The sequence below is a fragment of the Mobula birostris genome, chromosome 9 (genome assembly GCF_030028105.1).
Source record: "Mobula birostris isolate sMobBir1 chromosome 9, sMobBir1.hap1, whole genome shotgun sequence".
NCBI classification, from domain to species: domain Eukaryota; kingdom Metazoa; phylum Chordata; class Chondrichthyes; order Myliobatiformes; family Myliobatidae; genus Mobula; species Mobula birostris.
The window spans coordinates 4,574,246-4,596,659 of NC_092378.1; the positions used below are offsets into that span (position 1 = coordinate 4,574,246).

General features: G+C 44.8%; 1 protein-coding gene across 1 annotated transcript in view; it reads left to right on the forward strand.

Annotated features, from left to right (window-relative positions):
- The window catches only part of parpbp (PARP1 binding protein), a 42,875-nt gene that overhangs the window by 13,805 nt on the left and 6,656 nt on the right, over positions 1 to 22,414 (forward strand). The window contains exons 4-8 of the mRNA XM_072267406.1: positions 572 to 667; positions 1,596 to 1,766; positions 3,923 to 4,077; positions 17,352 to 17,535; positions 21,343 to 21,524. Of these exons, the coding sequence (XP_072123507.1) occupies positions 572 to 667; positions 1,596 to 1,766; positions 3,923 to 4,077; positions 17,352 to 17,535; positions 21,343 to 21,524 (788 nt within the window). The remainder of the gene's footprint in view (positions 1 to 571; positions 668 to 1,595; positions 1,767 to 3,922; positions 4,078 to 17,351; positions 17,536 to 21,342; positions 21,525 to 22,414) is intronic.

Sequence of the window (22,414 nt, forward strand, 5' to 3'; positions counted from 1 at the left end):
AGTTGTGCTGCATCTTCCTGTGGAGCACCTCTAATAACTTCAGAAAGTACAAGTACAGGAACCATAGCTGGAGATCTATTAACCAGCCACACGAGTATAACTGCTTCGATTTAAATGCCATTGGTACTCAGAGGGAATAGTTCAAATTGCATTTTATTATTGGAGTACACGTGTCACCATATACAGCCCTGAGATTTAATGTCTTGTGGGCATACTCAACAAATCTAAAATAAGTATGATAGAATCAATTAAATACTGCCCAGCTAGGGCTTTCAACCAGTGCAAAAGACAGCAATCTGTGTAAATGCAAAAAGAAGAAACAATTTTAAGTGCAAAGAGCCGGAACTGGTTAGTAGGTAAGTTGGTGACTGAACTGCTGTTATCAGGCCTGTGTTAAATGGGTTGGTTTGCTGGGTGGTGCCGGCTCACCTGGGCTCTAAGAGCTGGTGGCAGGTTCCACGCTCCATCTCCAAGTAGATGGTTAGACCTAAATAGCCTTTTTGTGGATATGATACAATCTGAATTGATGCCAATTTGTGAGAACAACAAAACTAAATGTAAAATAATTTAGGTGGAACTACTGGACTTCCTAATGGGATCTTCATCGGATACAGCACCAGAAGTACCCACTTCTCCACCCAGTGAGCAATGTCGGTCCACTTCTAAGGTGAGGCAAAGAGTCTTGAAGAGGTGTTGTAAACACAAAATACTCTGCAGATGCTGAGGTCAAAGCAGCACTCACAACAAGCTGGAGGAACTCAGCAGGTCAGGCAGCATCCGTGGAAACGATTGGTCAACGTTTCAGGCTGGAACCCTTGAGTCCTGACGAAGGGCCACTGATGAAGGGCCTCTGCTCAAAACATCAACTGTTTATCCCTCTCCATAGACGCTGCCTGATCTGCGTTCCTCCAGCATTTTGCATTGCTCAAGATTCCCAACATTTGCAGAATCTCTTGTGTTTAGGCTTTTGTATCTGCTCATGAAAATGTCAACACAAATGTCCTATAAACTGGGTTTTAAATTCATAAACTCAGTGGGCAACACTCGTATTCTGTCTGGGTAGCCTCCAACCTGATGGCATCGACATTGACTTTTCTAATTTCCGGTCACTTCTTTCCCCGCCCCCCCCCCCCCCCCCCCACCTCTTCTTTGTTTTCCATTTCCCACTCTGGCTCCCCATCACCTCCCCTCTGTTCCTTTCTTCTATGATCCACTGTCCTCTCCTATCAAATTTCTCCTTCAGTCCTTTACCTCTTCACATCTCAGCTTCTATCTTTCCCCCACCTATCCACCTGCCAGCTTATCTGCCTTCCTTCCCTTCCCCAACTTTCTTACTCTGGCATCTTTCCCCCTTCCTTTCCAGTCCTGATGACGGGTCTCCACCTGAAACATCGACCAGCTTGCTAACTTTCCCTGAAACAAGGGTTCCCAATCTTTTTATGCCATGCTCCCCAGGGTGGGAGCCCCTGCACTAGAATTCTGTGCATTACTCTGGATTTCCAGCGTCTCTTTAATTATTGCATTACATTACAGTGTTTTTGTGGTCCAGGCACATGACTGGGTGTTTCTCACACTTCACCATTGTTCTGTTATAGCTGGTGCCGGTCTGGAGGAAGCTTCTGTCTGATTATTTGCACTTGTTGGTGAACTCCAGGAGTGACCTGGCATTGGCATGTGTTTTCAATGTCCCTGACCGGGCACTTGGTCCTGATGGTTTCACTCACCTCAAGCACACAGCACGCAGAAAGCAGATGTCCTTGTACCAGGTAAGGCAGCTCTGAACTTGTCCATTCATCACTTCCCACTAAACTTCCTCCTGGCACGTATCCCTGTAAGTAACAGATGCCACACCTGCCCGCTCACCATCTCCATTCAGGGGTGCACGGAGACCTTCCAGATGAGGCAACGCTTCGCCTGTGAATCTGTGGGGTTTGTCTATTGTATCCAGCCTCCACTACATTGGTGAGACTCTACATAAATTGGGAGATTGCTTTGTTAAGCTCTGTTGCCAAAGGTGGAATTTCCTGGTCACCAGCCATTTTAATTCCTATTCCAACTTGTCAGTCATGGCCTCCTTTTCTGCCACGATGAGGCCACTCTCAGGGTGGAGGAACAGCAGCTCATTTCATCTAGGTAGCCTCCAACCTGATTACATGAGCATCAATTTCTCCTTCTGGTAATTTTGTTCCTCCTCTTCTCCCCCACCCCCTCTATTCCCCCACTCTGGCCTCGATCTCTTCTCATCACCTGCCTATCACCTTCCCCTGGTGCTCTACCACCTTCCCTTTCTCGCACAGTCCACTCTCCTCTCCTAGCAGATTCCTTCCTCTCCAGCCCAACTGGCTTTCCCTGTCAGTCCAAAGACTTGCTGGTTGGTAGGTTAATTGGTCATTGTAATTTGTTCTGTAGTTAGGCCAGGGTTAAGTAGTGAGTTGCTGGGTGGTGTGGCTCATTGAGTCGGAAGGGCCTATTCTGTGCTGTATATTTTTTTAAATAAATTGAGTTATTACCAGTGGACACAGCTGAGGGGGCATCCTTTTAGAGAAAAGGAGGAGGAATCTTTTTAACCAGAAAGCAGTGAATCTGTGGAATTCTTTGCCACAGGCAGCTGTGGAGGCCAAATATTTATGTATATTTAAGGCCAAGGTTGATCGATTCTTGATTGGTCAGGGCAAGAAGGGATATGGGGAGAAGGCAGGAGACTGGTGCTGAGAGGAAAATTGGATCAGCCGTGATGAAATGGTGAAGCAGACTTGATGGGCCAAATGGCCTAATTTTGATCCTATTATTGGAGATATTTACAGAGGAGATTTACCAGGATGCTCTCTGGATTAGAGAGCATGTCTTGAGGATAGGTTGAGTGAGGGCTTTTCTCTTTGGAGTGAAGGAGGATGAGACGTTCCACACTCTCCACCCTCTGAGTGAAGGTGAACCACCAGCAGAAATGGAGATTGTGGGTTCGATGGCAACACTTAAGAAAAATTTGGCCCATCTAGTCTGTAGGAGGAGTATGTAGTGTTGTGATCCAGGTGCAAGTCAATGGGACTAGGCTGAGTAACAGCTTGGCATGGACTAGATGGGCCAAATGGCCTGTTTCTGTGCTGTAGCACTCTGTGATAGAGCTAGACTGGACAGCCAATGACTTTCTTCCCCCCCCCCTCCCAGAGCAGACACGGCTGATACAGGAGAGTAAATTTTAAGGTGACTGGAGGAAAGTATGGGGGGTGGGGCAGATAGTCATCAGAGATGCACAAGGTTTTTTTTAGAGTGTTGGGTGAATGGAATATGCCGCCAGGGTGGTGGTAGAGGCAGATACATCTGGGACATTTAAGCGACTCTTGGGCACGTGGATGAAGAACAAATGGGAAGCTATATAGGAGGGAAAGTTTGGATTGATCTTGGTGTATGTTAAAAGGTCAGCACAACATCGTGGGCTGAATGGCATATACAATGCTATTCTATGCTCTATTAAAGGCTGAGTTTAACAGCAAGGGTCAGGTAGAGGAATTCTTGAGGGTTCCAAGAGGTCTGGAGGCGTGAATGGTAACAGTGTGTATGTCGATGTTCCTTCACTCAGTCTTTCACCCATCACGATAGCAAATTGTCAGGCTGCTGTTCATCAACTAGATGGGCCAAACTTCTCTTAAATGTTGCCATCGAGCCTGCTCAGTGTTCAACAATATCCCCTCAACTCATCTCCTGGCTCTATTCCTCTGTAAATAGAGAACTACCTTCCTCATCGGCTGATCTGTCAACACAGATCATATCAAGTTCAAATTTAATTGTAGTTCAACCATACATGTGTATACAACCAAATGAAACACCGTTTCTCCAGGGCCAAGGTGCAAAGCACGATACACGCAGCACCAACATATAGTTACGATAGCACAAGCTAATGTCACACTTCTTCTCCCATTCTCAGACTGCAGCATCCTTTATTAGAAGCCTGGAGCTTGGAGGGAAGAGCTACGCCCCTTCAGCAGACGATCCACTCATGCAGTACGTCAAGGGACTGATGGATTTGGTGCACTTTGTGGACAAGCTGCAAGAGATAATGGGAGAGACTTCTGACCCCAGGTACTGGCAGTCTCTTGAGCTCATGAATAAAAACAGGTCGGAAGAATTCTTGCAATAAAACATAGTAGTCATAGTCATACTTCATTGATCCCGGAGGAAATTGGTTTTCGTTACAGTTGCACCATAAGTAATTAAATAGTAATAAAACCATGAATAGTTAAATAGTAATATGTAAATTATGCTAGGAAAGAAGTCCAGGACCAGCCCATTGGGTCACTGAATTTGTATGTGAAAATCAAACTACTGATGTTGGAAATCCGGAGATTTTAAAATCTAGAAACTCGGCAGGTCAGGCAGGTAAGCTGAGAAAGGAGCACATCTTCTGTAGAATCGGGTTTATTATCACTGACTGCCTTCAAATTCATTGGGTGGCGGGGTGGAGGTGCGTCTCTACCAGAGGAGGTGTAAGGTGCTGCTTCCCTCCACTAACCTGCAGGTCATCCTTGGGCAAGGTGTAGCACCTGCTTAGACCCCGATCTGGGTCACAAAACCATGGGAGCAGGTGGTGGATGGTCGTATGAGCAACTGGTACACATCACAAGTCCTGGTTATGTGACCACTGACGCCAGACAGACAGTCTGAGTATTGATAATGGCTGGGGTCACCCGTCTGGTAAAGACACTCTCCAGAAGAAGGCAATGGCAAACCAGTTCTGTAGGGAAAAACTTGCCAAGAATCATGGTTAAAGACCATGATCGCTCATGTCATACAACATGGCATATAATGATAAGTCATGATATTTGTTTTTTGTGGCAGTAGTACAATGCAATACATAAGTTGCAATAAGAAATTGTATTTTAGATTATCTTGTATTTATGAATTAGAAGTACAGTAAAGTGTTCATAGGTTCATTGTCTGTTCGGAAATCCTGATGGCAGAAGGGAAGATGCTGTTCCTAAAATGTTGAGTGTGTGTTTTCAAGATCCTGTATCTCCTCCCTGGTAACATGAAGCTGAGGTTCTGTATAGTAAATCCAACGTTTCCACTCACCCCACCACTGACATACAGCAACAACATTGTGTAGTATCTACAGGATCCATTACAACATCTCACTGAGGCTCCTCAGAGCTCCTTCCAAACCCACCACCCCTACCAACTGGTAGAATGGGAGCTACAAAAGAACAGGGAATTCCCTCAACACAAAGTAGTCTGACCTGGAAATGTATTGCTTGATTCAGATTGTCTGGTTTGAACCACATGGTAGCAGCATGTTGTGTAGCAGTCAGTGTTACACTATTACAGTGCCAAGCTAGCCAGTGGTGTGGTGGCATTTATACCTGACCTTGGTACGAGTGGTTCCAGGTTCAAATCTGGCCAGCTTCTTGTACACTATCCATCCATGCTGGATTGAGTGTCAAGCTAACAACTCGGCCTCATTTATATTTTTTAAAAAAAGATCAATACTAAAGAAACAGTAAGGTTGCCATCCGATGCCGCACAAGGTGTGGAAAGGAGCAAATTAAGTGCCAGCTGTAAGTGCAGAGTTCAATCCCTGCTGCTGTCTGTAAGGAGTTTGTATGTCCTCCCTGTGACCATGTGGGTTTCCTCTGGGTGCTCTGGTTTCCTCCCACAGTCTAAGGATGCATGGGTTAGTGTTAGTGGGTGTGCTCTGTTGGTGACTGGAAACGTGGTGACATTTGCAGGCTGCCCCAGCACAAACATCACTGATTTGATGCAAATGACGCACTTTACTGTTGTTTTCTTGTACATGAGACACATCACTTCTTCATTCACATTCAGAAATAACTTGCTGTAGGAATACAACATACAATCTGTCACAATTCAATTGTAATGAAGAATTAAATTTTTTTTTCCTGCTCTTGATATTTACTGCCCTCTGGGTAGGGGCAGCAGCTGAGTGCATTACACCAATTCATTCTGCATCTCAACTCCCCCACCCTACACCAGGAGAAGTTGACCATATCTTGCATAGAGGAAAATCTGTGCAAGAAAACGTTGTTTTCATACCAGCCGTCATTTACTAAGTGGCCAAGTCAAGAGGCATGACAGCATTGCCTGGCCTATGATGATGTCTGACCTGCTGTTCCTCCAGTGTGCATGTAACGTGTGCTTTCGTTGTCAGCCTTGCCCACTTGGTATTGGGCTGTGAGCATTTACTGAATTATTATTGAACTTTTTATCAAAAGCAGCATTTAAACATATTGTTATTTAATTCACCATCACCGGGTCAAAATCTTGGCACTCCTTCCCTGACCGCACTGTGGGAGTAGCCCACACAGCCTGGACTGCAGTAGTTCATGAAGTCGTCTCACCAGCTCAGTTACTTGGGGATAATTCAGCCAGCAAAGTCCACAAGCATTGAATATTAAAAATATTAATACAAAAGGCTTTGCAGCTTAATTAAAATCCAAGGAATTGTACACATTTTCTGGATGGCAGCAGTTCAAGGAGGCAAATCGCCATGTTTCAAGGGCATTCAGGAATGGCTGAGCCTGGGCACAAATTTAACTACAAGAAAAAGACCAATTTGACACTTCAATTCAACACAATTTATGTTTAAATGATAGATTATCAAACTGTACAGGAGCAGACCCTTCAGCTCAGAGCTGTGCTGAACCAGCTAAAAAGTAAATCAAACCCCCTCCCTAAACTAATCCTTCCTCCCTAGATAATGTCCATATCCCTCCATCTTCCTCATATCCACGTGCCTATCTAAACATTTCTTAAAACCCTGTACAGTAATATATTTGCTTCTACCACCATACCAGGCAGCACATTCCAGGCATCCACCACTGAGTCTTTTTTTTTTAAAAGTAGAAGCTTGCCCCTCACATCCCCTGTGAAGCCACCCCCTCTTGCCTTCAATGTATGCTGTCCAGCGTTAGACATTTCTACCTGCGGAAAATGACACTGTCTACTCTATCAATGGCTCACCCAATCCTGTAAACCTCTATCAGATCTCCCCCAGCCTCTGCCACTCCCAAAAAAAACCAATCTATCCAACCTCTCAGAAGCACATGCCCTCTAAACCAGGAAGCACTCTGGAAAACGTCTTCTGCAACTTCTCCAAGGCCTCAACATCCTTCCTATAATGGGGTGACCAGAACTGTATGCAATACTCTAGATGTGGCCCAACTAGAGTTTTATAAAGTTGCAACTTCATAACTTTTGAACTTCAATCTACTTGCTTACCCTTTGTAAAGCAGCACTTTTATCCTCACAAAGGAACAATCTCTTAACATTGTATAGATCATTGGAAGACCATCTTTCAAAACTTCGGTTGGTTAATAGTAATGAGTTGCAATTGCGATATTATTACAGCCGAGGCATCAGAGTTCAGTTCTGGCATCCTCTAAGAGGCTTGCACGTTCTTCCCTTTTGTGCGTGGGCTTCCTCCCGGTGCTCCAGTTTCCTCCCACACTCCAAAGCCTTGCTACTTAGTAGGTTAATTGTTCATTGTAAATTGTCTTGCAGTTAGACTGGACGGACCTGTTCTGCTGTGTATCTCTAAATGAAATTGGGATTGATAAATGTAAACAGACGAGATTCTGTCGATGCTGGAGATCTAGGGAAACACACACGCAATGCTGGAGGAACTCAGCAGGTCAGGCAGCATCTATGGAAATGAATAAGCAGCTGACGTTATGGGCCAAGATACAAGGTTAAAAGACATTGGTGTACTGTAAGCAGTTTCGGGCCGCTTATCTACAAAAGGATGTGCTGGTATTGGAGAGGGTCCAGTGGCGTTTCACAAGAATGATCGTGGGACTGAAAGGGTTAACGTGAGGAACGCTTGGTCCTATATCCGCTGAGGGGGAAATCTCTTTGAAATATATTGAAAGGCCTCAGCAGAGTGGACGTGGAGAAGATGGTTCTGTTAGTGGGGGAGGTCTTGGGTCAAAAGGATGTCGGAGCAGACTCGATGTGAGCAGAATTAGGCCAATGCTTTATGATGGGTTCTCATCTTTTTATGCTGTGGACCCCAGATTGGTGACCCCTGTCTAATCTTAAATCAGCTGCGATCAAATGGTGGAATAGATTTGATGGGCAGAGTGGCCTACATCTGCTCATATCTTGTGATTAAAGCCCACACCTCTTTGAAAATATTACAAAATATATATGTAGCAAGCTCTGATCTCTAGTTGATAGCTAAGGGTTAGAACATACTTTCTGGGCTGAATTCCCCTCTGCTGTGCTATGGTTCTTGCACAATCCAAGGTCCTGTATTTCCAAACAGATGGTGGCTGGCTTTATTCCTGAGGCATGAATTGGCTGCAAAGCAGTCCTGAACTTTGTGTTGAGCAGAGGAGTAGGAGGGAGAGGGACAAAGAGATCTTGTTGGAATTGAGTATGCTGACAGCCAAAGTGAGAAGTGCTGAGCTTGCACAGACTGTATCGTCCATAGTTCCTGGAATGAGGGTCGAGCAGCTGTGGGTTTAACTCTGATCGCTTTCCATGTGTTTAATCACTTAACAGTGTCACGAAAAACACAGCCAACGTGGAAATAATTGGAAAGCATTAACTTGTGACAGTGCTGTGAGGTGACTACATTAGGTGACTCTGCTTTGTTTCCTGTTTAAGATAAACTTGTATGTTCATCTGAGGGATTGTTCTCAACAGTTTACAGTGTGAAACATCTGTATGAGGGGCTACACTGTTTCTTGAACTTGGTCACAGCTGTGCACACACCCTGGGCCCCTGCTTTCCTAGTGAGGCTGATTGAGGTCAGAATGAATTAATTTAAAAGGCTGGAGCTGCTAGGATATTTTAAAAAAATCACAATTTACAATAAAACTACAAAGACAATGGATGCTTGAAAGTTAATTGAAACCAGAAGCTGCTCGGAATTCTCAGGAGGTTGGGCAACAGGACTTGATTCCCTAGAGCACAGGAGAAAGAGGGAAGGTTTGATGGAGGTATTTACAAAATTGAGGGGTATAGATAGGGTAAATGCAAGCAGGCTTTTTCCACTGAGGTTGGGTGAGACTAGAACTTGAAGTCTGAGTTCAGGTTGAAAGGTGAAAAGTTTAAGGGGAACCTAAAGGGAAACTTCGCTCAGAGGGTGGTGAGATTGTGGAACGAGCTGCCTGCAGAAGTGATGGATGTGGGTTCAATTTCAACATTTTAGAGAAATTTGGATAGGTATGTGGATGGGAGGGGTACGGGAGGCTATGGTCCAGGTGCAGGTTGATGGAACTAGACAGATAAATAGCTTTGCATTGACTAGATGGGCCAAAGGACCTGTTTTGTGCTGTAGTGCTCTGACTATCTCAGCAGAGAGAGAAATGGTTAATATTCTGGGTTGATCTTTCAGCAGAGACATGTTACAGATTTTACACAAGTGTAGATTGGGTGGGGGGGGAGATGAAGGAGAAGTGCTCAAAGAGGGTGTGCAACAAAATGGAAGTCTGGAGGGATTAAAGATGACAAGAGTGTTCAGTGTAGAAGGTGCAGATAAAGAACAGGCAAAGTCACAAATGGGTTGAGAGAATCTGCAGAATGGAATCGTTTATTGCTCTTACTTTTTTCCTTAAACAAAATTGCAAATTTAGACCACAGGAGCAGAATTAGAACATTCAACCTATCGCAATATCATTTTGAGTCATACTAAAGTTCAAAATAAATTTGTTATTAAAGGTACATGTGTGTCAGCATACACAGCCTTGAGGTTTGTCTCTTTACGGGCAGCCATACGAGCAAAGAAACGCAATAGAACCCATTTTAAAATAAAGATGGTCAAACACCCAATGTACAGGAGGGAAAAAATCATACAAACAACACGAGTAAGCAAATAGCATTCAGAATTGTAGTTTATGAAAGAGTCCAGCTACAGACAGAAAATCATATAACCATATAACAATTACAGCAGGGAAACAGGCCATCTCGGCCCCTCTAGTCCTTGCTGAACTCTTACTCTATCCTAGTCCCACCGACCTGCACTCAGCCCATAACCCTCCAATCCTTTCCTGTCCATATACCTATCCAATTTAACTTTAAATGACAACATCGGACCTGCCTCAACTACTTCTGCTGGCAGCTTGTTTGATAAACTGATCACCCTCTGATAAAAGTACACCAGGTCCTTCCCAAATCTTTCCCCTTCCTCACTTTAAGCCTGTAGCCTGAGTCCTCTAGTTTTTGGTTCCCTTTCCTGGGGGGGCGGGGGACAATGTCAGTCTGGATTTATGCCTCAAAGGTGGTGACGAATCAGCATATAGGAGGGAGATTGAAAATCCGGCTGAGTGGTGCCATAACAAAACCTCTCGCTTACTGTCAACAAGATAAAGGAGCTGATTATTAACTTTAGGAGGTCCATGAGCCAATCCTCTTCAGGGATCTGAGGTGGAGAGGATGAGCAATTTTAAATTCCTCATGGTCCTCATTTCAGCAGGTCTGTCCTGGGTACAATTATAATTACAAAGAAAGCCCAGCAGTGTCTCTACTTCCTTAGGAGGTGCAAAGATTCAGCATGACATCTAAAACTTTGACAAACTTCCAGATGAGTGGAGAGTATATTGACTGGCTGCATCATAGCCAGGTATGGAAAGGTCAATACCCATAAATGGAAAATCCTATATTTAAAAAAAAAAAGTAATGGTTTGGCCTTGTCCATCACAGGTAAAGCCCTCCCAACCAATGAGCATGTCTACATGAAACTCTGTCACAGGAAAGCAGCATCCATCATCAGGGACCTCCACCACCCAGGCCATGCTCTCTTCTCGCTGCTGCCATCAGGAAGGAGGTACAGGAGCCTCAGGACCCACATGACCAGGTTCAGTAACAACCATCAGGCTCTTGAACCAGTGAGGATAGGATAGCTCCACGTCACTCCACTGGACTGTTCCCACAACCTATGGACTCACTTTCACGGACAATTCATCTCATCTTCTCAATATTTATTGCTTATTTACTATTTTTTTTTCTCTTTTGTGTTTGCAATTTGTTGTCTTTTGCACACTGGTTGTCTGCCCTGTTGGGTGTGGGTGTGGTCTTTCATTAATTCCATTGTGTTTCTTTGATTTGTTGAGTATGCCACAAGAAAACGTATCTTGGGGTTGTATATAGTACTTCGGTAATAAATTTACTTTGGACTTTGAAACTTTGATTTTATGTCTTTAAAGATTAGCCTACATTCAAAGACACAGAGAAATGTATTACTTGTGTCAAAGCAAATCAGCGAAGAGCATGCTGGGGGAAGCCTGCAATGTCACCACACTTCTCGTACCAACATAGCATTCCCACAATTCACTAACCATAACCACAAATGTACATCTTTGGACTGTGGGAGGAAACCCACACAGTCATGGGGAGAACGTATAAACTCCTTACAGACAGCGATAGAAATCGAAATCTGGTCAGTGATCACTGGCACTGGAAAGTGATTGTGCCGACTACTACACCACAGTGTCACCCAGGTCATCTCTTTCCTGCGTTCCCAGGAATAAGTCCTATACTGCCCAGCCTATTCCTGTAACTCAGCCTGGAGACCTGGCAGCATTCTCATAAATATTCCCTGCATTCTTTCCAGCTCAAATGATCTTACCCCAGAGCAATACCCAGTACTCCAGGGTCTTGTTGATTGGCTTTCTGTCCTATCCCATGACGTCAGACAGATGGTTGATTGTTTTTCTGTCCTATCCCACGATGCCAGACAGATCGAACTACCTGAGGAAACCCGTCCCAGAGAGTTTTTAAAGTGGAAAGCCATTGCACTCTCACATCCTCAGAAATTCTGGTCCAGGGTACGAGACTGAGATCATGGGTTGCAGTGGATGACCATGAATTCTTCTGTGCCTTGATTTGCCCTTTGCTCTCCACAGAACATTGCCCATTGGATCTCCGTGCTGATCTCATCCGCCCAGTCCACAAGAGCATTCTAGGACAGGTGTGCCCCAATCTCACCGGGGTGTGAGGACCGCCTGTCAAAGCAGAGCATTGAGGTGTGACCACGGTCGCATGCAGACAGCCACTGGGTGTCACCAGTGAGAGCTGAGTGAGCTGCCCCAAAATGACAAGCCCCTTCACAAGAGGTGCTACTCCTGCCTGGACAGCCCCCATGTGCAACGTCCCAAGTCTTATCCCCAGGACCCTGAATGAAGAAGGCCAGAGTATTAAGACTATCAGAGAAGAGTGAGGCCTTTTGGTCCATCAGGTCTTCATTTTTTCATGGCTGATTTACTATCCCATTCTCCCATAACCTTTGACATTCCTACCAATCAAGAGACTATCAAGCTTTGCTTTAAATATACCCAATGACTGGACCTCCACAGCCATCTGTGGCAATAAATTCTCCACAGATTCACCACCTTCTGGCTAAAGAAATTTCTGCTCATCTCTGTTCTAAACGGACCATCTTCTACTCAAAATGTGTTCCCTCTGGTCCTGGACTCCCACTATAGGAAACATCTTCTCCACATCCACTGTATCTAGGCCTTTCAATATTCTATGTGTTTCGATCAGATCCCCCCTCATTCTTCTAAGCCCCGGTGAGTACAGGCCTAAAGCCATGATGAAAGGTGTTGGCCACCAATGCTGGTTTGGCAGACTGTCTATTTTGCTATGAAAGTTTACTCTGTCAACTGGCACGAACAGTTTATCCGTCAATGTTCCGACTAATTCCCGGTAAAGCTGAGGGATTTCCACAGAAGTTATCAGGGGGCCTTCATTCGGTTTAGATTTTATAATCTGTCAATTATTCACAATTTTAAATTGTCCAAAATCGTTCCCTTTTATCAGGTCAGTGTCCAGCTATATCAACTTTATTAAATATCCTTTCCAAACCCATACTCCAGAACACTACAGCATGGTGCAGGTCCCTGGGCTCACGATGTTGTGACAACCTTTGAACCTGCTCTAGAATCAATCCCTCCCACATACCCCTCCATCTATCATCCATGTGCCGATCTAAGAATCTCTGAAATGTCCCTAATGTATCTGCCTGTACCAACACCCCCGGCAGCACTTTTCACACATCTACCACTTTCTATCTATATATTCAATAAGAAAAGCCTACCCCTATACTTTCCTCAAAATGCCTTAAAGTTGTATCGTATTGTATCAGTCATTTCCAACTGGGGGAGAAAGATCTGGCTGACCTTATCTTGTACGTCTCTGTCAGGTCACCTCTCATCGTCTTTCACTCCAAAGAGAAAAGCTATAGCTCACTTGACTTATCATTATTTTTTTGCCAACAAGAAAATTTATCTCCAAGTTGTACAAGGTGGCATTTATGTACTTTGTATTTTGAACTATCCTTATAAATCATGTTCTCTAATCCAGGTAGTATCCTGGTATATCTCCTCTGTACATTCTCTAAAGTTTCCATGTCCTTCTCATAATGAGGCCACCAGAACTGAACACAATACAGTATTCCAAGTGTGGTCAAACCAGGGTTTTGTAGAGCAGCACCATAGCCTCGCGCTCTTGAACTTAATCCCCGATTACTGTAGACTAACACATTGTTTGCCTTCTTAACCATCCTATCAACCTGTGTGGACCCCTAGAGCCTTCTGTTTCTCCTTGACATTTTGGGCTTCCCCTTTGTAAAATTGCTCTGCTTTAATGAAGCTCAAAGTTATTTTTCTTACTGAGTGTTAAATAGTAATCGTACATAGAGGAGTACCGCACAGGAAAAGGGCCTTCGGCCCACAATGTCTGTACTGGATATGATGCCAAATTAAACTGCATGTGATCCATATCTTTTCATCCACTGCGTATTCATGTGTTTGTCTAAAAGTCTCAAATGTCACTATTGTACCTGTTTCCATTGCCCTCCCCAAGCAGCCTGTCCACCAGTCTTAATGTAAAAAAAACTTGCCTCACATGCCACCTTTAAAACTTTCTCCCCTGGCCTTAATTGCATGACATTTGTACCCTGGGGGTCAAGATTCTGTCCATCTCCTTATCTCTGCCTCTCATAAGTTTATAAACTTCTCCCCGCGGCCTTGCTGGATCTAGTGATATTCACCCAGAGGTTCTTCAGGAATCAGGCATGAAACCTGGTCGTAGTCTTATTTATTTATTGAGTTACAATGCAGAATAGGACCTTCACAGCAATCCAACTGGTATGTAGTTGGACTATGGAAGAAAACTGGAGTACCCATTCTCATGGGGAGAACATATGAACTCCTTACAGTCAGAATTGAACCTGGGTCGCCTGTACTGTAAAGTGTTGTGCTAACCACTACACTACCGTGTGATGGGAATTGAACCCGGGTCACTGGTACTGTAAAACGTTGGGCTAAACACTGCATTACCATACCACCCCATTTATTGAGTGTTTCATGAAGAAAGAATGAATGTGAAAAAGGAAAAAGAAGTCAAGGTCAGCTCATACTCTGAATGGAGGTAAAACACATTCCATTGATAAGATGGAATGATGCTGGAAATCAAGGTGGAATATTTAAGGGGGACCTGATGGGATCTTCATCACTCAAAGCAGGAGTGCCCAACCTGTGGTCCACAGACCCTTTGGTTTGTGGTAAGGGTCCTTGCATTAAAAAAAGATTGACAACCACTGACTTGGATGGCAGTGAGTGTGTGGAATGAACTGCCTCCACAAGTGGTGGATGTGGGTTTGATTTCAACATTGAAGAGAAACTTGGATCGGTACGTGGATGGGAGGGGAATGGAGGGCCGTGGTCGATGGGACTAGTCAGAATAATAGTTTGGCAAGGACTCAATGGGCCAAATGGCCTGTTTCTGTGCTATAGAACTGGGGTTCCCAACCTGGGGTTCACAGAGCCCTCAAGTAATGGTAAGGCTCCATGACATAAAATGGTTGGGAACCCCTGATCTAAGATGTCACCTATGAATAACCAGATCCAAGTAGTGAGGCATCTGCCGCAGGAAACCTGAGAGTTTCTGAAAAAAATAGGTTCAGCTGTACTACAATTACTGGAAAATTTAGTAAACAGGTACACAAATATAGGTGATTATATAAAAATTATCACTAAGCATAAGAAAGTTAGGCTACAAGAACAATTGCAATTTTATACCTTAATCCAACTGCCTTTAGTGTTCCAGGGAAAATAATCCAAGTTTGTCCAGCCTCTTGTTATAACTCATATTCTCAAATCCAGACAACATCTTGGTAAACCTCTTCCACCCCCTCTCCAAAAGCACGACATCCTTCCTGTAATGAGGGGAACAGAATTACGTGTGATATAACCTGTAACCTGACTTTCTGACTCTTGTGCTCATTGCTCCAACCTACGAATGCAAACATGACACGCACCTTCTTAACTACACTATCAAATGGTCCAATTTAATATCAGAAAATGTATGCAGTATACAACCTGAAATTCTTACTCTTCACCGACATCCACGAAACAGAAAAAACCCCAAAGAGTGAATGACAGAAACATCAAAGCCCCAAAAAAATCCCCCAAATAACAACATCATCAGCAGCATCATCTCTCTTTATTCGATGGTGGACTTTAGATGCAGCTTTAAATGCCAAGGTTTACTGTCCATCCCAAAGTATCGGAGTCCAGATACGTTTTGGTCAATATGTTCCTTCAGACTTGCCTACCTGCACGACACTTTCTCTGAGTCTGTTACAGTATGTTCTGCATTCCATTTTTCACCTCGAAGTACTTGTACTTAGGGTGATCTGCCTGGACGGTATGCAGACAAAAGCTTCTTCCTGTATTCTGAAAGCTGTGGCAATAATAATCCCGGTGACAATTCCTGGTCTACCCAATACCACCCCATCAACGACAAGAGTATTGAAATTGGACTGCGGGTACAATAGCGAGGGGTGCAATTAGAATTGGTTTATTGTTCTCAGATGAACATTTTGTTCTGGATATTGTCCATACAGATCAATTCATTAAGGTAGAACAAGGTGAACCAATAACAGAATGCAGAATAAAGTGTAACAGCTACAGAGAAAGTGCAGCGCAGGTAATAAGGTGCATGGTCATCACAGGACCCTCCAAGAGGACTACAACCTTGTCGTTAGATCTGGAGGCTTGCATGCCTCAATGATCCAGAGAGCTATGTTGGCTGGAGTCGGGGCCTTGTGTTTTGACTCTTGGTAGTGTCACCCGTGCCAAACAGGTCAATGGGTAGAGGCCAGACTAAGAATGGTCCACTCAGGGCTAATAACCCCGACTGGTCAAGCAAAATTGTTACAGAAACAGCCATGAAGAGTCCTTCTATATCTGAGTACAGCGGTATCCCCGAGTCTCTACCTGGGACTTGCATGACTGACAGAGGTGAAGACCGAGATGAAGCTACTGACATAATGAAGGAAGCCCTGAACACTAGCAAAACAAAGGCCAAAACTGGTTTTGGGAATGTACAGAATGAGGACCCTGAACCAAACCTTAGGCACAATAGAGAAGATGGCCAAGGACAGACAGAGATGGAGGACGTTCATTGCTGCCCTAAATGCCAGCGGCGTAACGGGCAATACATAAGTCATAACAAGGTAGATTCTGAGGTCAAGAATCTATCTTATTGTACTAGAGAACCATTCATCAGTCTTATAACAATGGGGTAAAAGCTGTCCTTGAGCCTGATGGTATATGCTTGTAGGCTTTTGTATCTTCTGCCCGATGGAATAGGATAAAAGAGAGAAGATTCAGGGTAGGTGGAGTCTCTGATTATGCTGGTTACTTAACCACGGCAGCAAGAAGTGTGGACAGCGTCTGATTTCCGTGATGTTCTGAGCTGTGTCCGTAACTCTCCGCAGTATCTTGTAGTTACGTGCAAAGAATTTGCCATACCGAGCTGTGAAGCAACCAGGTAGGATGCTTTCAAAGTTCAAAAGTTAATTTATTATCACCATGTGTGTGTGTGTGTGTGTGTGTGTGTGTTGTGTCTATATATACGGATTTATTGACTATGCCCTCAAGGAAATGAGATTCATAGGTCAATAGGTTGAGGGAACATTTCACTGAGGGGGAAAGTGAAGTTATCCCCTCTGGTTCATGAGCATGATGGCTGAGAGGTAATAACTGTTCCTGAACCTGTTGATGTGGGTCCTGAGGCTCCTGTACCACCTTCCTGATGGCAGCAGTGAGAAGGGAGCATGATCTGGATGGTGGGGGTCCCTGATGATGGATGCTGCTTTCCTGTGACAACACCCCATGTAGATGTGCCCAGCGGTGGGGAGGGCTTTACCTGTGATGGACTGGGACATATCTACTACTTTTTTCAAGGGCATTGGTGTTTCCATACTTGGCTGTGATGCATGCAGTATACCATCAATACACGTTCTATGGTGCATTAAGTAAATCTAGGTGAGGGTCCACAGTGACATGCCAAAGTTCTTTACCCTCCTGACGTGTGACTATCTTTTTCAGCATTGCAGGGAGTCAGATACTATCCACCATCACAAGACGACTGTTGAAGGGACAAAGCAGTGAGAGTTCACTCTATCTTGCCGGTGAGGAGATCCGACAGGAACTAACAATGAGGATTACCAACGCCGTCCACAGACTGGATGATGCTGCAGGGGGAAGAACGACAAACATCAGCCCTGCACAAGTGAGTGCCTTTCAGTTTTAATCTCTTCCTGCTTGGGTTTAAATTACATTTCCTTCTTTTCTTTAACCCTCGCTGGAAATGAGTTAATCCCCAGGTTATACCTAAATATCTTGCTGTGTTCTTGATGGATTTGCATAAATCAGCTCCCACAGAGTTGGTGAGATTCTGAGTCATTTAGAAGAAGTGCTTATTCTATATTGGTATAACTCGCATTTTCAACTTTCTGCTCTACAGGAAGCCCTCCTGATGTGTGCAGCAAGCTTGAATTAGTTTTGCAACTCATGTTAATTCTGTGCTTTATTTTGTTAAGTAGACCCTGTTTTGTTTTCTTAATTCTGGGAGTAATAATTTAGAAAAAAACCAGATAAAATGGGTTCAATCAGGTTAATTTTAATAATAAAGACTCTCCCTCCCCATTCCCCTCCTACTTCTCTTTCTCCCATGGTCCATTCTCCTCTCCTATTGGATACCTCCTCCTGCTGTTTACCTCTTCCATCTGTCACCACCCCCCCATCCACCTTCGCCCTCAACTGATTTCGCCTGTCACCTGTCAGCTTGTACTCCTTCCCCTCCCCTCACCTTCTTATTCTGGCTTCTGTCCATTTTCTTTCCAGTGCTGATGAAGAGCCTCGGCCTGAAACGTCAACTGTTTGTTCATTACCATCAGTGCTGCCTGGCCTGCTGAGCTCCTCCAGCATTTTGTGTGTGTTGCTCTGGTGTTTAAAATGTTGGTGGTATTATTGTTGTAGACAGCAGAAAGTGGAGAGTTAATAGTGAATGGGTTGTGAAGTCACACAGCAGCTGAGTGAAACTGTGATCGTCCTGCGGGGTTGGTGGAGTTGTGGATACAGTAGTGAAGAAGGTTGTCATAGGTGTAGATCAGCTGTAGATATGGACAGAGAAAAGGCAGATGGAATTTACACCGGGCAATTGACAGGTGTTGCACCTTGGGAAGACAGATGTAAGGTGAAAGTTAATGGCAGGTCCATCAAGAGCCTTGATGTATAGAGGCAGCTAGGGCTCCAAGTTGACAGCTCCCTGTAAGTGGCCACACAAGTGGACAGGGTGGAGAAAGCAGCTTGCTGTCAGTCAGGGCATTGAACAGGCCCTTTGGCCCACAGTGTCGTGCTGACCTAACAAAATCAGTAATCAAATGCTCAACCAACCTTATCGTTTCTGCCTACACAATGTCTATATCCTTCCATTTTCCTCACATTCATGTGTCCAACTCTTAAACACATCTGTCACCCCCGCCAGCGAATTCCAGGCATCAGTGCTTAAAAAAATCTCAAACCTTGCCTCACACACGTCCTTTGAAATTATCCTTCTCACCTGAAAGCACATCCTCTGGTATTAGCCATCTTAACCCTGCGGAAAGATACTGTCTGTCTACTCTGTCTATGCCTCTCGTAATCTTATAAATCTCTTTCAGATCTGCCCTTGGTCTCTGTTGCTCCCAAGCGTCCAACCTCTCATTATAGCTCATACCCTTCAGTAGAAGAGTGAGGAAGTTATGCTGTGGTTGTATAAAACTGTGGTTAGGCCCGAGAAAGCATTGGAGTGGCAGGACCAAGATCCGAGAGTGAGGAGAGACTTGAGGTTTGATTGACTTAAGCTCTGGGCCGTATTGCAAAGGTTGGGCATGGGCTGAATTGAGGCAGCAGGGCCTGGGCCGAGAGCGTATCGAAGCGGCAAGGCCCAGGCCCCAGAGTGAAGGACGACCGGAGGTTTGACTGATATAAATGCCGGGCCAGGCAGGTTGAAAAGGTTAGGGTTGCAGGGCTGGAGGCGAGGGAAGGGATGGTGTTCAGCTCTCTGCTCAATGTGGCCTGTAACTAATGGGCTCATGGCCCAGCCGCAGTGATGACTGGCTTCGTGGCTGCGGACTCACTTTTATGAACCTCAGTTGTTTGCTTGCTTTTGTTCTTTGCACAATTTGTAATTTTTTTCTGCAGAGTATTGATAATGACTGGGGTCACCCGTCTTGTAAAGACACTGTCCAGAAGGCAATGGCAAACCAAAAATTTGTCAACAACAACCATGGTCATGGAGATACCATTACACTCACATCCTACAACATGGCACATAATGAACAAGCAGGCAGAAGGATTTATTTAATTTGGTATTGTGTTTGGCATAGACATGGTGGGCCAGAGAGCCCACTCCTCTTCTGTATTCGAGGATAATCATCGAGGAAGTGTACGATGCACAGGGCTGTGTGGTAATGGTTACCATTTCATACGCTGGGTTACTTTAACCCTGTAAAAGATAGGATGTAGTTCCAGGCTGTGTGCTCCAGGGGTTCCCAATCTGGACTCCATGGATCTCCTGGTTAATGGCATAAAACAGTTGGGAAACCCCTGCTAGTTGTGTCTCCTGATTATTACAGACGTTTTATTTGGATGTTGTTCTCTGGCTAATAGAAATGAATTAATGTACAACATTTCTAGTTTTCAAAAGTTTCAAAGGTACATTTAATGTCAGGGAAATGTATACAATATACATTCCGAAGTTCTTTTTCTTCACAACCATCCACGAAAACAGAGAAGTGCGCCAAAGAATGAATGACAGTTAAATGTTAGAATCCAAAGCCCCCCCCCAGCTTCCCCCTCCCATGTGTAAGCAGCAGCAAAGCGACGATCACCCCACCAACAAAAAAGAAGCATCAGCCCCCCCAACAAGCACTCAAGCGCGCAGAAAGTATCAATAAAGACACCAACTTGCAGTATCCAAAAGACTACTTGTTCACGCAGTATTCGACATACCACAGGCACTCTCTCTCTCCCTAATAAGGGAAAAAGAGGTGTCTCTGTTTCACAGCGAGAGGGGAGACATAACAAACAACTCACTGATTTATGGTGTTAGAAGTCTGTTACGTCGCTTTTTCCGAGCTCTGTGCCCAAAGAACTCGGGTCTCTAATTCGGAACTCAGGCACACAGCCAGCAGCCAGCTCGCTGCTTTCGAGCTTCCGTCTCCCATGACACACCGATTTCCTGCAGCGGCACTGACATTGAGTCTGCCCGCCTCCAGATCCACGAAATCTCGAAACTCCAAAGGTGAGTTAATCTTCTAGGCTGCATCCTTGGTATATCAAATAATGGCCAGTCGTGAGACACTGAGAGCGAGTCCCATTCCTGCAAAGAACCAAAGTCAGCGTGTAACTCCAGGTCAGGGTCTTCAGAAGAACCCTGAAAGGGAAAAATAAGAGATATTAAAGACAGAAATAGAGCTGTTTCTGAAGATGCAAGCAACCGAGTTGCCGTTAGGTGCCATTGTCTCCTTCGCTCCTTTTTGTGTCTTTATGTTGATAAAGACCCTCTTTATTTGTCACATGTACTTTAAAACATCAATACTTTAGGTGAAATGTGTCATTTGCATCACTGACCAACACAATCCAAGGATGCGCTGGGCCAGCCCGCAAGTGTTGCCAGGCTTCTGGCACCAATGTAGCGTGTCCACAACTCAGTAACCCTACCTGTACACCTTTGTAATGTGGGAGGAAACCAGAGCACCAGGGGGAAACCCATGCTGTCACATGGAGGGTGTACAAACTGGTGGGAATTGAACCCGATCGCTGATTATTGTCTCTAATTATTATCGCTGATTATTGTTCCTAATTAATAATTGCTGATCATTAACGCTATCACACCACCCCGTATATCCATGCTGAGGGAATCAATACAGAGGGTCCATTGGAATGCTTGTTCAAAACCCACAAGGCATGATGGGCTGAATGGCATCCTCTGCTATCTCATTGTTTGGTACTTTTCCTCCACATAACGAGCCATGTTGCTTTTTGTTGTCAGCCCAAGGTTTATGCCATCAACCACGCCACGGCGTACGGTGGGCGAAGGGCCGTCAAGGCCTTCCTTGCCGTGCTGGATGAAGAAGCAGCCAGACCTCCGAGCGGGGGCAAGGCAGAGCTGCTGGGTGGTTCCGAGGAGAACACGAACCCTCTCGGCATGCCGAGTCTGCTGTCACTCTTCAGGTATGTTGGATCCAGCTGCTTTGGCATTCAGAAGTTCTTCCGAAGTCAAGTATAAAGCTTGTTGTTTTCAGACGCTTTATTAAGTGTTACCAGAACAGATCATGAACAACAAGAGCACTAGGAAGTCCTAGAATCATGGAGTCACAGGGCACTGTAGCACAGAAACAGGCCCTTCAGCCCATCTAGTCCATGCTAAACTGTTGTGCCTAGTTCCATTGACCATAGCCATCCATACCCCTCCCATCTATGTACTTGCCCAAAGTTCTTGAAACCTTGACATTGAACCCACATCCACTGGCAGCTCAGTCTACACTATCACTACCTTCTGAGTTTAAGTTCCAGTTCACGAGACAACTTACAATGACCCAATAACCAGTGTACCTTTAGACTGTGAGAGGAAATCAGAGCACCCGGAGGAAATCTATGCATTCCATGGGGAGGACTGGCATGTTCCTTACTTATGACGTCAGAAATGAAATCCTAACTCCAACTGCCTGAGCCGTAATGGCATTGCGCTAACCACTGCAATACCGTGGCTCTCTGGCAATCTCGGTCTGGCCTACTCTACGTTGGCGAGACCCGTTGTTAAGCACCTTAACACTGGATCTCCCGGTGACAACCCACTTCAACTAGACTACCTATTCCCATTCCGACATGTCGTTCCATGGCCTCCTTTTCAGCCAAACTCAGCTGGAAGAGCAGCTCCTCATTCCGTCTGGGTGATCTCTAACCTGATGGCATGAACATCGATTTCTCTAATTTCTCCTCTTCTTCCTTCTTTCATTTTCCAGTCCCCATTCTGGTTACCTTTCTACCCTTCTCTTTCTCCCATCTGCCAATCACCTTCTCTGGTCCCCCTCCTCTTCCTCTTTCTTCCGCTGCCCTCCCTT